General features: G+C 32.8%; 1 protein-coding gene across 2 annotated transcripts in view; it reads left to right on the top strand.

The window, feature by feature from the left end:
- LOC138315524 (RAB11-binding protein RELCH homolog) overlaps positions 1-16698 on the top strand; it is a 174607-nt gene extending 157909 nt beyond the window's left edge. For both annotated transcript variants that reach the window (XM_069256610.1, XM_069256609.1), the window contains one exon: positions 7543-16698. In XM_069256610.1, the coding sequence (XP_069112711.1) occupies positions 7543-7684 (142 nt within the window). In that variant the 3' untranslated portion in view covers positions 7685-16698. The remainder of the gene's footprint in view (positions 1-7542) is intronic.
- The last annotated feature ends 498 nt before the right edge of the window (positions 16699-17196 follow it).

Below are 17196 nucleotides of genomic sequence, written 5' to 3'. Positions count from 1 at the left end.
AACTATGCGTCCTGGTGTACATAAACTTTCTTTCACATATGATATAAACATTAGTTGACTTTGTAACTACTGTAATACATGGTACCTGTTTCTCAACAGATCAACAATGGTAAATCTTATGTTAGATAGATTAGGAACCACCATGGTAAGTCGAACCTGTCTGGGAAATGTGAGATGATCTCGCTTTACAGAGTTCAAACAAATGATTGTAATGAGGGATTTTTAGAGACATCTAAGGTATTAATTTATCTCTAGAAAAAGTCGCATAAATAGCGCAAGATAACATAAGCATAACAAACAAAAATCTGTGTTGGTCTTTTTAAAAATTATATTCATTCAGAATAGCAAAGCATCAAAAGCCTTACAATAAACTTTGTTGATACATTTTGAATGTTTTTGGAATCTTAATAATATTCTGAGTGGCAACAATGCCAAACAGTTCTGCATGCACCATTACAGTCAATGAGATGAAATGCTTTGTTAAAATAAGGGAAGACAGTGATGCCTTTTTGAAATCAGTTTTCACACAAATAGTAATTATTGATTGTGTGGAAATTGTACCGTTTCAATGGAACAATGGGACTATGTTTTAATGAATTTTAAGAGCTGTTTATGCATCTCTGTATTTTAATATAGACTAAAAGTCCCTTTTAATAGAGACAGTTTGATCTCTGTAAAAGGAGAGTGTCTCACATTTCTGCGACTGTCTTGACTTGTCAGAATGGTTTCATCAATGACATGCCATATTATGCAGAATATATACATGAGTCTTACGTGTGAGGTGAGAGTAAATTGGCATAAACTTGATTTGATGAAAAAAGTGAAATAAACTAGGTAATTGTCAGCAAAGAGCTTAAAAGTGCATCAAGAGAATTCAGAGTAAAGCTCAGTGCTACAAACTTGAAAAGAACATTTTTTGAATATGAAAAAAACCCTCAAACAATGTGTTCATTGATTTTGGCATGTAATGTGTGTAAGAAAACAATTGAAATTAGGTGCTCCAAATATAAAGAAAACAAATAAAAAATACAATCAGTGTCAAATAAATGTATTATGTTACATGTGTATTCCCCAAAGCAGGACGATGTAATCAGTGTCGTTAAGATGTTTGCAGCAAACAATGTTCTCAGCAGACTTTCCCTGTCCGTGTTGACATTTTCCAGGCCATGACTATTTTACTGTAGGTGTTTGATAAGCAATGCTCCTCTTTTACTTTTTCCAGTTTGTGTTATTGAATGTCAAAAGTTCAGATTAGGTCTTGAAACTGCACATTTATAGTTGTGGTGAAGTTGTAACAAATTATAGTAAAATAACAGTCCCTTTATCACCCTGATTTGGATTGTGGTGGCCGAGTGGTTAAGGTGTTCTGACATACTAATACTAGCCCCTACCTATGAACCAAATGTTTGAAAGCCATAGGTCAGTGGTTTTTCTCCAGGAACTGGCTTTCCATGTCCTTAAACAACCTTGTACTATCAAACCTGTAAAGATTACCCAAGAGACAACAGAAAAGTGGATTTATAGCGGTGTGGTCTTTCTACACAAGACAAATTGTGTGGAAATTGGTCATTTGAGATAAACAAATGTGGTTTGATTAAGCAGGTGATCTTTCTACAGAGGTATTCACTAAAGCAAGTTTGACTGCCATCCCTAATGCATTATTATATCCTTGTATCGCCTGAGATTCCTTATACCTTAAAAAGTCTTATACTCCGGAAAATACGGTACTGACTTATCTGCGTCTGACCCTAGCTATTCCGATACCTCTAACTCTAAAACAAGTCATGGTCGCTACTTTCTCTTTCTCCCTGCCATCAGTCTTGCTCTAATTTACCAGCTCACTTTATGATTTTTATTGTATTGATTATATGCCATGCTTCCATCTGTTGACTAATTACCTTCAGACAATGGTATTTAGAAATCTGTGCCTCTCATAGCCGTTTGATTGATAATGGACTGATTGATGGTTTAGGATGCCTTTGCTTTTCCATTTATTTCAGCTTAATAGCCTTCAGCTTTCTGTTAGAGGAGTTCAAATACACAATGTATCACAAAGTATGGAATTTTCATGTAATTTTCTCCTTAAAATTAGTAGAGAACTTATTAACTTTCGCATTTGTCCTCAATTTTGTTAATGAAAATTGCAAAATCCAAGGTTGTAAAATATAAAAATATAGGAGATGCTTTTGTCAAAATGGAATAATAACTCGATACTGTAGAAGCTACGTTTCATGTTTCCTATATATTTAGAGCCCTGTGGAACTGTGTTGCTGTTGTAAAATCTGAGAAATCTAAAGTTTTCCAAAAGACAGGTCCTTCATACTTCCACAACAGGTTCTCTTATCAGAGACGACTGACCCTTAATGCATATGATTTACAGCAGTACCATGTGGTATTCTAGTTACCATACTCATCGTTCAAAAACGTTTGCACAAAGTCAGCCACAAATATTTTTTAAAAGAAATTAAGTAAAGATAGGTAACAGTAATCCTATTGTCATTCTGTCATTATAACTGAAGATAAGTGAACTTGAGACCTCAAAAAAGGGTGAGTAGGTCTTATGTTAGATGGGTGAGGGTATTTATTGGGTTAAATGTGGTAGCTAAAGTCAAAGCTGTCTAAAAAGACCACCCAAAGGACCAAGAAAAATGAGAATTATATAGCCGAGTGGTTTTTATACACAGTGCAAATTTGGTTGAAATTACATGTGGTCAGTATACAGAGGTGATCAGGTTTGACTGTATATCTGTTTGGTGATAAATATCAGCATTGCCAACTGATCTAGATTAAGGTAAAATATAATCTTGATAATGATAAATTTGATGGTAGAATAAAGGAATAAGAATAAGATTTTAGAATGGCTTACAATGAAGTATTAAGTGGGAGTATGTATAGAATGTTACAGGTGAATTTGAGAAAGTAAAAAAATGGGTTGTGATGGAAAGTACTGGTATGTATGAGTTGTCATAGAGACTGGAATTAATGCAAGAGGAAGGTTTGTTTTATGGTGGATGAAAGAGATGTGTTTCAAGAGGGGAAAATGAATGAGATGAAAAATCATGAACATCATTAGAAAGAAGAAATAGAGAATGGGAATTACCATGTAATGTAAATGAGAAAAAAATAGAACAGACTATATATGTATGTGAGAAGTGGAAAGGAGTGAGTGAAAAAGATATTGGAAGAGGCATAAAGAAAAAAAGTAAAGTAAGGAATGAGACAGGAATATGAGTGGAAGGAGGTGGATAAGAAATGTTAAATAAGTCAATGCAAGTCTGTGAGTGCAATATTGATTTTCTACTGATATGATTTTATTGTCTCTTTGACTGATTCTTTCCTTTTCTGTCCACATACCATACAACAAAATGAAGTAGACATGATTTGACATCTATTCAGCAATTTATTAGGATGGTCACATCCTTGGTAGCCATTAAAACATCCAATTTGGCTTCGTTACATCCTCCATTATAACCTCAATTCTGACCTCCCTCCAAATGTCTTGGACTGAACTGTACCTAAATAGGGCTAATTTACTACTGGATTTAGCGGATTACCTCAAAACAAAGTATCGGGGAGGCAGGCTTCCAAATTACCTCTGGAAGTAGGCTCTTGCCTGTCACAATTTGATATCTGTATCCCAGTTGTCCATTTAGTAGAGTCCTTAAGTACACCATTAGATATGTATATACGAAGGAACCATTAGGACCTATATGTGTGTAGTAATGTTTCCTGTCTGTTTGCTTCTGATCAATACACACTATCCGGAAGCTGTAAAACTTGTAATGATAAATCAAACCATTATTTATTGTTATATGACTGTGAGTTTTGCCTTTTTCTGATTGGTCTAGACCGCTCGGACAAAATGCAATGTCAACCTGAGACCGATGAACACCTGTTCAGAGGTTGACATTGCAAATCCGGTAACCTGGCTGAAAATAGACACAGGGAATTCCCTGTCTCTTCCACATTTTTGACCTATCAAAATAGAGCATTGTTGATCATCAGGCAATAGCCAAATCCAAAATGGCAGACAACAGTGAGGTATGATTAGAAAAGATGATAGGCACATTTTAAATGTAGCTATATATTCTTAAGTTATATATTATGAAGAAGTACAGCAGAAGAACTAAAAGTACCTATACTGAGGATACGTGGATGAAGATTTTCTGTCTTTTTGTTTAATTAGTCATTGCACTGTCCTTGCTTCAAAATATTGTTCCAAGTAGCAAAACTTACAAGTAATCAATGTATCGTTTCATATAACAAAACAATTATTGACTTTTTGTAGGTTAATTTTTTTCCGAGGGAAATATCACCTTTCAAAGGTTTAACAATTCCTCGTATTAACCTACAAAAAGTCAATATTTGTATAATGTCGTCCTTTGTAACAAAATTATGCTGTTGTTGCTTACTTTAACCTAATTGTAGAAAACCTTGACCTTGGTCACAGCATTTTGACAATTATAAAAATAGCATTCATATTTCAGTGTTACAACTCATTTGCAGAGATTGTGACCTTCACCTTGACAATTGACCTTAATTGTTACCTAACTGCCACACTTGAATATTAATCAACAGTACATGTACATACTAATACCAGTTTGTGTTCTTTAAGTTCATTTCTCTCCATTACATACTGTGAGTGCCACCTTTTCTCTGAATATACAGTAAAACCCCTCTAACTCGAACCCGGATTTCTCGAATACCCCCTATTCGTCGAACTGGTCGTACGGTCCCGACCGTCTCTCTATATAATCTTAGTAACAAAACCCCGGATAGCTCGAACAGCTATTCGTCGAATACCCCTTATTCCTCGAACAGAAATATGTCCCCGTTGCATCAAATACATAGTATTTACCCATGTATTCGTCGAACAGGTGCTCGGCCCTTGAGATTTTTTTTACCTGTGTCACACCTGACTGCACCGACCGACATGGATAATTGCTCACGATCTTGTGTTTATACAGTTGGCTTGTCAAGCCTTTAGGTAATTAAGGGATTAACGGTGTCATTATTACCTACCTACACGATCGCAAGTCGTTGTTTGATGCTAACTTTATTTAAATATTTCAGAAAAGGCATTAAGTTATTGATGTTTCTCTCGTAATAATCTTCGTTGTAAATACGGAAGTTGTTGATCCGTGTTAACAGAAAGTACGCATTGTGAAATGACAAAAGAGGCGGAAGATATTGCTGACGTCCGCCTAATTATAAAAGGTTTTTTTTTTTTAATTTCTTCGTTGGTTTCATTCGACAGGCTAACACAATGTTATTTGCCGAAAGATGTAAACGATATCAAACGATATATGCAAAGTACATTATATCAGTGCGTTCCGTATCTTTTCATGTAAATTGTATTTTGTAACTTTACTCGTAAATACTAAATAAACATCTATAGATATCATTTCTTATGTCCATAAATATGCTGGTTAATAACTTTATTGTGAGTATGCATTTTGTAAATGTTTTAAATAATTTGTGATATTTAAATAATAGAAAATGTACTCCTTGTTGACCAATATGGATATTGTACATTAACCTAGATGACGATCGCTTACTCTGATGTGAATGACATTTGATTTAGGGCTTTCTCATTAGCTTTTCCAAACGCTAAATTTATGTTATACATTTTTTTCAAGTTGATATTGCTATCAATACAACACTTAAATAAAGAAATCCAAAATGCTGAAAGATAGGGTAATTAAAATGTCATTGCCGTGCATTGTTTGTCATAGTTTGAAACCGGACATTTTAACTGTCGATCTTGACCAACCTCGGATGAGTCGAATACCCCGTATTCCTCGAACTATTGACCTGGTCCCCTGCAGTTCGAGTTATAGGGGTTTTACTGTATTCGTCTCAGTGAGATTCTTAGAAATAGATTTCATCAAATGATTTATTATGTGCTATAACACATAATTATCAATTTTCTATGAACCTATCCTTTGTTTAGCACACTTCTGTTACAACAAACTTCAAATTAGTACCTTTCAAATGCTTTTATATGGGATTTTTTATAAACAGAAACTTAAAACATAAAAGAAAAAACAGGTTTCTGTCTCTGTGAACTGTATGTTTAACCTGAAAGATTATTTATCAGTTTTCATATGATCATTTTTCTTGTCAGAGTGAGGAATGAGATTTTGAAGATTCTGACAGAGAAATCAGAGGTTAAAGTCGACCCTGAGATCTCGACAGTCATTACCAGAGATAAAACTGTGTCTCCATGTCCCACTGAAGGATAACTAATGTCTTGTCGATGAATAGGGTTTGACTGAGAACAGAAAAACTTTGACACCACAAATCTGTCTCCACTATCTCACCAGACAACTTCAGGATCTGAATCTGAAATCGGAATGTCAATGTACTTTTTTGCCCAACGTTTTAAACTCATGTTTCACCAGTCTGCAGTCTCCATATTTCTGTGACAACACAGAAAACGTGTAAAGCAATTGTCAAATGTCAGGAAAAGTCATAGAATAGATTTCTCTGTCATCTTCTAGTTGTCAGATTTATAGGACAAACATTGTCAGTGCCTGTGACGTTCTTGTCTTTTGTCTTCATTTCTGTAATGGGGGCCATAACTTTGCTTGAGTAATGATGCTAGAGGGAGCGTTTGTTCATTAGCTGCAGCATTTAAACCCATTGAATTGATTAGGGTTTTTTTTTGTTTTTTTTTTTTTATCAAAAGCAGAATTCTGGAAAAGTGATTTATTCGTTTACAAACAGCCGTCCTGCAGAATAGAGTGGATGAGAATACCACATCCATTCATCCCTCATTACATTTCCTTAGGCTACACAGGTCATATCTTGTACATTGTATTTGTATTTTTCTTCATAATTACAAAACATGATGATCAAGTGCATTTCTAAACTTGCACTTTTGCATAACAAGATGATATTTTGACCTGTAAATGATGTATTTGTTTCTCTTTGAGGAAGATATTAGATTAGTTAAGATTACGTGTATATCAGGTGATTAGAGCTAAATTAGCTTTCTTTTTCATGATGATGATAATGGAAAAAACACTAAGCTTAAACAGGAGTAGAAAGTGCAGAACAATGCTACATAGACGGAGATATTTCTGTTCATGCTTTCAGTGTTCCATTAAAACTAAGACATACGGGTGGAATTTGTCTCCCTGAGGTGTATGTAGTTAAACTATAATGGATTGACTAGAGTTCATTGCTGATGGAGATGCCATTAAGCTGGCATATAGGGGCTAGCAATAGACATCCGTCTCCCAAAGTACTCTTTTACACAGTTTTACAGCTCCACTTAATCACAGTTTCCTTCATTTATAGATAAGATGAAAGATGACTGGCAACTTTTATAGTTTCTTTCCTTTTGAGACTCTTTTGTCAAATTTAAATTGTGGAATAAGGGTTTAAGAGTATGTGTCACCTCTACCTGGAGTGGATTATATATCTTGACTGTAAACATTCTGGATGTTCAGTTGTTTCACAATTTCAGGATTTTATTGTTATTGTGTACTTTATATATATGTATCTGTTGATGTCTGAATGTTTATGTCATTGTAGGAGCTTCACTCCATCATCAGCCTACTCAGTGGCAGGTGGCACCCCAATGTCATCTGAGGACATGAAGACACGCATGATGTCACGTCTAAAGGATACAACATCTAAAGCAAATCTGTCCACCATATTCAACAGGAAAAAGTAGTTGATTAAGGAAATCTGTCCACCATATTCAACAGGAAAAACTTGTCAACATAAGCAAATCTAGGAGGGCACCCTAACACAGTTCATTACTGGTGGTTATGTATTTACCGGTAATTTCTGTAAAGTAGTTGACTTAGGCAAATTTGTCCACTATATTCAACAGGAAAAAGTAGTTACCTAAAGCAAATCTGTCAACCATATTCAACAGGAAGAAGTAGTCAGCCATTTGAAATCCAGAAGATATATTCAACAGTGGTCATATTTTTCCATACATGGAGCCTTTGTTCTCCAAGAAAAGCAGCTAAGCAGAAGATACTCAAGCCAAATTTTCAAACTTAGAAAACAATAGTCAATATGTTTATCTTCTTCAAAGTGATAAGAAGTCAACTATCCAATGTAATTAGGATTTGCTATTCTAGAAAGAAATGTGAACAGGATTTATGGTGTATATGGCTTTATTAATGAAAAGAATTTTGATGAAAATCAAGATTTTATAGTTTCTAATGAAATTCTTTGATATACATGTATGCAAAAAAGAAATTAATATAAGAAGATATTGACAAATGACATGATAATTTGAGAACATTTTATTGTTAGATGATAATTACAAAGGAATGTTAAGCAGCAAACAGAGTCTTTTAAAAAAGCTTTTTCTTCAAAATTTTGAACAGTGATCATTTTAGATGAATGAATAAATATTTTTTCAGCTGTAAATTAGTAGGGTGTCTGGATTCTGGGCCCCAGATGTTAGCTAGGGCCTTCAGTTGTTTTGATCAGTTGAATATGATTTGATGAGAGTTCTAGTCTGAACAATAGAGTGTCTTTTTGTAGATTTAAGCAATCGTCAGAATAATTATCATCAGATGATACCATCAAACAAAACAATAACATGTTTCATTCGTAGTTACTTTACCACATTAAAAAGCACCTACATTATTGTATATCATTATTGGTGTATTTTATGTTGCTTATCTTTCAATTTGAACCTCTTAGGAGGTTGATCACTTCTACAATTACAGATTTTTTCTCGACTTGTAAAATATATATAAATACAGTTATTAGTTATTTTATACTTTTGTTATGATAAGAAAGACGTATGGTTTTGTATAAAAGCTTAGGAACATGAACAGTGTGTTATTAATTCCTCAGGCGGGCTCTCTTTATCTGTAACTGTTCTGAACATTCCCCAGACTGTACGACTTCATTGAATTGACTTAGCATTAGTTTCAGTTAGTATACAATGTATATGCTTTACCCCTCCATGCTTCAAAGGAACAATGAATGGTTCTTTCACTGAAAGTAAGCATTAATTTCCCCAACAGATATATGACCAATTCTTCTGCATTCCATTCCATGTGTACTTTTACATTATGGCAATGTATGTGTTTAACAGATAAACACTCTGCATTACTAAACATGAATGCATAATAAGTTGTATTATTAGCTAGAAATGTCTTAGTCCTACAATTGTTAGTTAGGTGGTCAGAAACTCATATCTGGCTTTATCAATCTTTTTCCCTACACCTTGAAATCAAGAAGGTGGCCTATTTACAATTATGTAATGTCGTTTTCCATTACATCACATGCTATTCTGTCCACATTTTACACGGAGGCAAGTGCATTTATTTATGTCTTACAAATTATTTAATTAATGCCTGATTCTTAGTAATTTTTAGCTAAATTCAGTATTTTTCCTTTCCAAATTTGTCCAATGAGTTTTTGAAACTTGATTACCATATGCCAATAAACTGATAAACATATCATAAATTATTATATTCATCAATACATAATTAATGAGATGAGGATTCAGCATCTAATTCTCATACTCTTATTGGTGGTGATTGATCAATATGTGTTGAATTGTGATTGGCAGATCACTGTAAGATCCTGATTGGTCAATAAGTTTTAAATTTTTGATTGGAAGAGAGATGTGAGATTCTGAGTGGCTGATCAATCTAGAACTCTGATAGGATGGAAACATATGTATAAAGTCAATGATTTGTCCAATTTCAGAGCAGCCTTTTCAAACTACAGTAATTACCTTATTAGATTGTGTTTTCATATCACAATGTATCAACTACAAATAGTCAGTGTTCCAATCATGGCTAAATCCAACCATAATTTGCAAGTGATAATGGTCAACAATGTATGATCTTCTATACACAATGTATTTGTTGTTGATCTCCATGATCAAATGACCAATCCCTTGTTTGTTTTCTCTTGTTAAAGTCTTGATATCTAATTATCAAATAATAAACTACACACAAGGCCATTTGTATCAATCAATGTTTGTAATGACAGTCTGAAGGACAATAGATTGATGGTTGAACAGTCTGGTAATGAAATTATGCGGACACATTTTTGTTGTTCTCAAGTGCAAGGATATAGTGTCTATTATGTGTTTTGTTTCATTGTAGCATGTTTAGGGGATTAAGATAAAACATTAATGTTCAATTTGAATTATTTGTTGATCAACAGCATATATATCAGAGTGTAAGTAGTTGAGCAGTATTTTGTTTACTGAAACTGCCTACAGCACAAAAAAGTTTTCAATTCTCATCTGCAAAAACATTATTAAAGGGACAATTCACTCAGGCTAATTCTTTTACATAACCAAGAAGCAAAATATGGCATAAATGTATTGTTCTACATTTCTTATGAAACATATAATATAAAATATTGACAAATTCCACGTTATTGTTTAATATTTTAATTAATATCGTTGAAATATCAAATCGTTGATCAATACGATTAAGCAGGTACAATATGGACGCTGTACCCATACCCGAGCCAAAGTCACGCACGTTTAACAAATAAACTACATAACCACTGAGAAGGTGATAAAATGATTTTTAGGCAAGACAATTCACCTAATAAGGTAAACACACTACTGTCAGAGCGATTTGAGCAGTTCTAGACAAAAGTTACATTGCTCTACGAGCAAGGGACAGGGTTCGGCATACAAGAAGTTCGACCACAATGTGTAATGGCGGAGAGCGAGCGAGTTTGAACATCTACACACATGTCACAACCATGGGCTTTTCAGGCATATCACAGTAAAACCGACTGATCTAATTTCCATTAGAAATGGGTTTTTTCCGATATATGTACACATTTTTATGTTCTCTTAGACTGAATTGTCCCTTTAATGTCAGATTATTTCATGTACCTGGTAATTTATAACACATATCAATTATCATAACAAAATGATCAACCACAAGCATTAACTAATCAAGTGTTTTCCTTTTTTTTAAGTGCTAACATATTACTGGGTAATTCTATAGAAATAGAGATACGATATCATAGTGAGTGTTGAAGCATTAGACATCTCGATGCCATAAAACCAAGAAAGAAATGTTTAGTTTGGTGACTGATCAGGAAAATTCCTATATTGAAGATTTATTTCTAGTAATTTAAATTAAAATATTGACTATTTTGTTACTTCATGTCATATTTACTTACATATTATATAGAATAATGTGCTTTCTTTTGTATTCATCTTATGAAAAAATATTACAGTTGATTTGATCAAGTGCAAAGTTTTCTTCATGTAATATATCATTTTATTTATACAGACATTTATTACCGAGCCTATTTTCATTAGAGATTTTTTTTATCTGTAATATACAATTGTAACATATTTTAAAATGGAAATTATCATTGATAATGTACATTAAGGCATTATGGAATTGATATTTTGTGTATTGATGTAAATAATATTAAGTAATTAATATTCAACTAATTACTTATCATGTTAAGACATTCCTAATTTATATTGAAAGAAACAACTCTATATGTGACTTGACAGATTATTTGATTTTGATGTCAATATCTAAGTTTTGAGATAGAAAAGATGACGTCATTTGGATGATAATTTGCACCATCTTGTGATTATGGTGTCATATCTTTGGTGGTAATTAGGATATGTGTCAATCTCCAGACAAAATTACTGAATAGTAAATGTCATTTCATCTCAAAACTGTATTAAAAACTATCCTTAATATATTGTCATCTTTCAGTTATCTTTAGGCTATCTTAATCCAAGAAAGCAGCCCAAACTTTCTTTTAAGGATTGGAGCTTGTGCTTGGCAGATATCTACCATCATAACTTAAGTGGTGACATTCAACCCAGCTCAATTGTTTTACAACTCCACACACACCAGAATCTGAGCATCTCGCATAAACTTCTTTCATAAATTCTGCATGATTCAACTGTATTTTAAAGTTATTTCTATGTCTGTAAATCTTGACGGGTAAATGAATTCCACCTCTAGACACAAATACTTGATGCATTTCAGTATTATGGAATACAATTTCAAATAATCTATAGACATTGTCTATATAGGTCTTCACAATTCAACGAATACACTATTGATTTTATTTCAAACTCTAAAAAGACTTCAACATCTCTGCTTTCAGAGTTTAATGCTCACAGACGAGATCAACCTTGAGAGTATACCATTAATTTTGCCAGTTTATCTATCGTTAATCAGACAAACAGTCATTAATACATGTACAGTTTGGACCAAAGCAGCTACCAGGAGATTTATCTTACCAAAGGTTTCATTTTCTAATTACCATTCTTTCTGAGAGAAACTTGTGATTAAGAAATGCACTGTCTGTCGGTGTTTATATTTTGTATGTAACGTGGTAAACAATTGATTTCCTTTGTTTACAATTTGATTTTAAAGCTCCACAACAAGTTGAGATCATTGTATTAAGTCCCTGTAATACATGAGATAGTTGTGTATAGGATGCTTATACACTTATTGAGTTACATTTGTATATGAGGTTGCTTTATGAGATATGTTTTGAATCTCTTTAAATATATACATTGTAATTGAACACATGTTATGAATTAATATTGAATTAAGAGCTTTCAGTTATTACTACAATGTATCATAATTACTTAGTAATCGTTGGAAATCCAACAAAGTCAAATCAAATTTTTTTGTTTCATCTTCTAAACTGATGAGAGTTCATCATGAATTCACTACAACTATAAGATAATCAGATTTGACTTTTATTTTCTTCTTTTGTTTACCATTCCATGAATGGTATTGTGAAGAGCATAAAAGCTCTTATTTCATTCTTGAATCTCACCTTTTACTAATTACATGTACATGTAGTATGTTATTGCTATGAAATATTATAGATATTCACTTCCACTGAGTTATCCTGACTAGAAGAATAATACCTTATGGAAACAAATCCATTAATGTTGTAAACATACACGAGGATAATCTCCACTGGATCAAGTATGATTTGAGTGTAAGTTATCTGACATTGATGGATCAAATGCTTCATCCAACAGATGAGAAGTACATCATTCATTACTAGATAATTGAATATTGGTCATGAGTCAAGTATTACCTCTGGGTCCTTATTCGATGACATTGACAAAAATGATTTCAATGTCTTCTCTAGCTCAAATACATAATGTATCAGAGTTGTTTACATATGGTTATACATATTGTACATTAATCCTGATTCATATGAGGAGAACAGTTACATACATTATTTAACTGATTTTGTTGTTTCTTTATTGTATTGGATTTCAATTGCATGTAATAACATTTGGAAAAAAAAATTAATTGATTTTACCTATATATGTAAATAATGTTGATATACAAGCATCCTGAAGTCAACTGAAGTTCTGAGTTTTCTGCTTACAGTAAACTTAATTGTCTTGGCAATAATTTAAAATTTAATGTGCCATATTTTTATAGATAATTTTTTTGTAGTTGATCATAAAAATATGTACATAACTATTCTTCAAAATTAACAATGTGCCTCTTTGGTATTTTTATCAACCTCACAACTGCTACTAATTATAAATATAGTATATAATCTGTAACTACTAATTATAAATATAGTATATAATCTGTAACTGGCTATTTTCGTAGTTGAAAATTTCTTCTCATTAAAATTATCTACGGTATTGAAGTTTTAATGAATTCAGATTTTGCAGTCTAATTTCTATACATCTGTATAATTTGTATTTTACAAATCAAAGTTACAACCTACCACTTGTCAAAATATCATACTACCCCCTATATAATCAACTACAGTAACTGCATTGACCATTGAGTAATAATTTTATATGTGGAAAAACAAGTAAGAATTTATATGTGTAAACTTACAAATTGAAGACGTTAAATATTCAATTTTAAAACTTAAAACAAAAGATCATAATATATTTCTATTTTGCTAGAAAATGATGTCAGAAAACAATTTTTGCATCAGGGAAGACAACTCTTGCTTAAGCTTTCTCAATGTGTTTGGTTTCCATGTTTCTGTGTTTTTACATCATAATTTCTTTATGGTTCCTGGATCACTGTCTGAAAACCATGGGATATGTAGAACTTAATTCATAAAGAATTATTTCCATATTGGATAACATTTCAAATTCAACTTTACATACCTACATACATTGTACATATAGTTTTTGGTTTTTTTTTTTCATTCAGATATGTACACTGGTCTACAATTTAGAATTTATTTAAGCAGTGATTTCGATGATTTTTGTAATTTTGTAATGCTGAAGTGAATGGCGTAGTTTCATACTTATCTTAAATAAGGAGTGATCAGTCTTTAAGTAGGGGTAGTGATTGTGGAAAGTCCTGCAAAAGGTCTCCTAGATCAGTTCATGGATACTTACGTAATTTTGTCTGATATGTTACAGTTCATGAGAATTAGGGTTAGGACGATGATCTGGTCTGTGTAATTATTATAGTCCTTGTGAGTTTGCAAGTATGCAATGCCCTGCAGACTATTTATCAAATCAAGATGCATATAAAGTTAGTTGCTATGATAGGCAAACTACTAAGAGTTTTCTATGTTCTGTTAAAAACCATAGACACATTGGATGCTACCCAGTATGTGTTTATTTATATCTGTTTTAAGATATATGCAATTGTAATTGAAAATCTGAAGATTCTTTTAGCTCAAATTCAGCTTGTTTAATTTGCAACTGTGTGTAATTGTTTTGTTGTATCAGAATTATTACCAGTGATTTTTTTTTGTATTGTGCAATTTCAATATGAGTTTGTTGTTTTATAGCACTTACTTATCATACTGTGAACAAATTTCAGCAGTATAGTCTTAGTGTAGTGTTGCTAGCTTTTATTTCATACAGTATGCATAGTTGTTTTGATTTGTGGGGAGAAAATATCGCTATCTTTTCTTTGATACTCATTCGCTAGTTGAAATGTTCGCACATTAAATTTTGTCAATAACAAACAGTAATAAGCTGTACGGTTTACCTATCTTGCTATAATTTTCTCTAATTCACAGGTATTTAATTTAACGGAAATTAAATTTGAACACGTACATACTAGTACATAGTAGTACATACTAGTATATAGTAGTACATACTAGTACATAGTAGTACATTCTAGTATATAGTAGTACATAGAAGCAAAATTTAATCCCTCTCAAAATAAAAAGCAACTACAAGTGTATGAAAATTGTATGTAATTGAAGCTTCTATGGCAGCAGTTGCTAGCACAACTAATCATTATTTCGTCAGTCTGAATTTTCCTGAACACTAACTATAAAATGTTAGCTCACTCAATTTAAGATAGAAATGATATTAAGTTTGAAATTAATATTAGATATATTAAGTTTTTGTTTTCATCATATTGAATATAATTATAATCACCATTTTCAGATAAAAAAAAAAAAAAAGAATAAGAAGAATGAGAAACATTCAGAAATATTTTCACATTCACCGCTATATTTTTAATGAGGTTAATAGTGGAACTGACAGATTATTTATCAAAACGGAAAAAAGAACAAAAGAAATTGCTCATGGTAACTATTTCTCTAAAGAAGTGAAATGTAAAGTAAAATAGTAACCCAGAGGATTGAGTAAATGTTAACAGTTTATTGTAGCCATGCAGGACTTAACAATAGTTAAAGAAAGAGCGACATATAGGGGACATGAACTTATAGACTGGAATTGTGTCATTGCGGTCTGAAGTAAATATTTTAAATTTACATTGAATCTGGTTATCATGGAATAGTTTTTAAGTGTAGAGTTGTGACTTGTATGTTTGTGATAAAATGTTCGCCCATTGCCAGCAAACTGTGATTTTAATTATTTACCTATAGTTTGCAAAATAATAAATCATTCCGATTTTTACATATAACTTATTGCATAAGAAGGTAAGCATATGCTCACATTATGTTAAATTATGATATTACTTATATAAATAACATTACAATGTATGGTGACCATACCTTAGAGTGCTATGTACATTACAATGTATGGTGACCATACCTTAGAGTGCTATGTACATTACAATGTATGGTGACCATACCTTAGAGTGCTATGTACATTACAATGTATGGTGACCATACCTTAGAGTGCTATGTACATTACAATGTATGGTGACCATACCCTAGAGTGCTATGTACATTACAATGTATGGTGACCATACCTTAGAGTGCTATGTACATTACAATGTATGGTGACCATACCTTAGAGTGCTATGTACATTACAATGTATGGTGACTATACCTTAGAGTGCTATGTACATTACAATGTATGGTGACCATACTTTAGAGTGCTATGTACATTACAATGTATGGTGACCATACCCTAGAGTACTTTAGAGTGCTATGTACATTACAATGTATGGTGACCATACCCTAGAGTGCTATGTACATTACAATGTATGGTGACCATACCCTAGAGTGCTATGTACATTACAATGTATGGTGACCATACCCTAGAGTGCTATGTACATTACATTGTATGGTGACCATACCTTAGAGTGCTATGTACATTACAATGTATGGTGACCATACCCTAGAGTGCTATGTACATTACAATGTATGGTGACCATACCTTAGAGTGCTATGTACATTACAATGTATGGTGACCATACCTTAGAGTGCTATGTTGCAGTATGTCATGTATCATTATATATTATCACTATCTGTTGTAAACATGAGGGCAAAACACCATACACCAGCCCTTTGTGGGAAATAAACCATTTGATATATCTCCTCAGTCTTGTGTGTTAATTCATCTAAGTGAAACAGGGTGAGAATGTGTAGTGTGCTGCCAGCCAGGCTCAAACCCGTCACCCAGACTTACTGGTCCACTGGAAGAATAAACACCACAGAATAGGTTACCTTCAAGTAATTTGGATTATGGTAAAACTTTGCAATCTCACTATTGCCAACTGAAGACTCAATTTTTAGATCACTGCTTCCTTATACAGTATATAGACATAAATGAAGTTCTACTTTTATTAGGTCACCGGAACGAATATCGGTATCTGTTAGAAATCTTGTGTCTGTTGTTCATAGCTATGTCATTGTAGCTACTAAACACTCAGCATTAGGAGGACATCTGTTATATAACCTAGGAGAGTGTGTGAGATAGCACTACAAAGTCTGCAGGAGTTTATACAAGGAGAACCAACACAACAAGCTCCTAGATGAGGTGCATACACACGCATGTAGGAGTGGCTCCCTTAAATGACCCATTCCTCAAACGCT

The sequence above is a fragment of the Argopecten irradians genome, chromosome 2 (assembly GCF_041381155.1).
Source record: "Argopecten irradians isolate NY chromosome 2, Ai_NY, whole genome shotgun sequence".
NCBI classification, from domain to species: domain Eukaryota; kingdom Metazoa; phylum Mollusca; class Bivalvia; order Pectinida; family Pectinidae; genus Argopecten; species Argopecten irradians.
The sequence above is the reverse complement of the archived record's forward strand: the minus strand, read 5'-3'. Positions and strand labels throughout refer to the sequence as shown.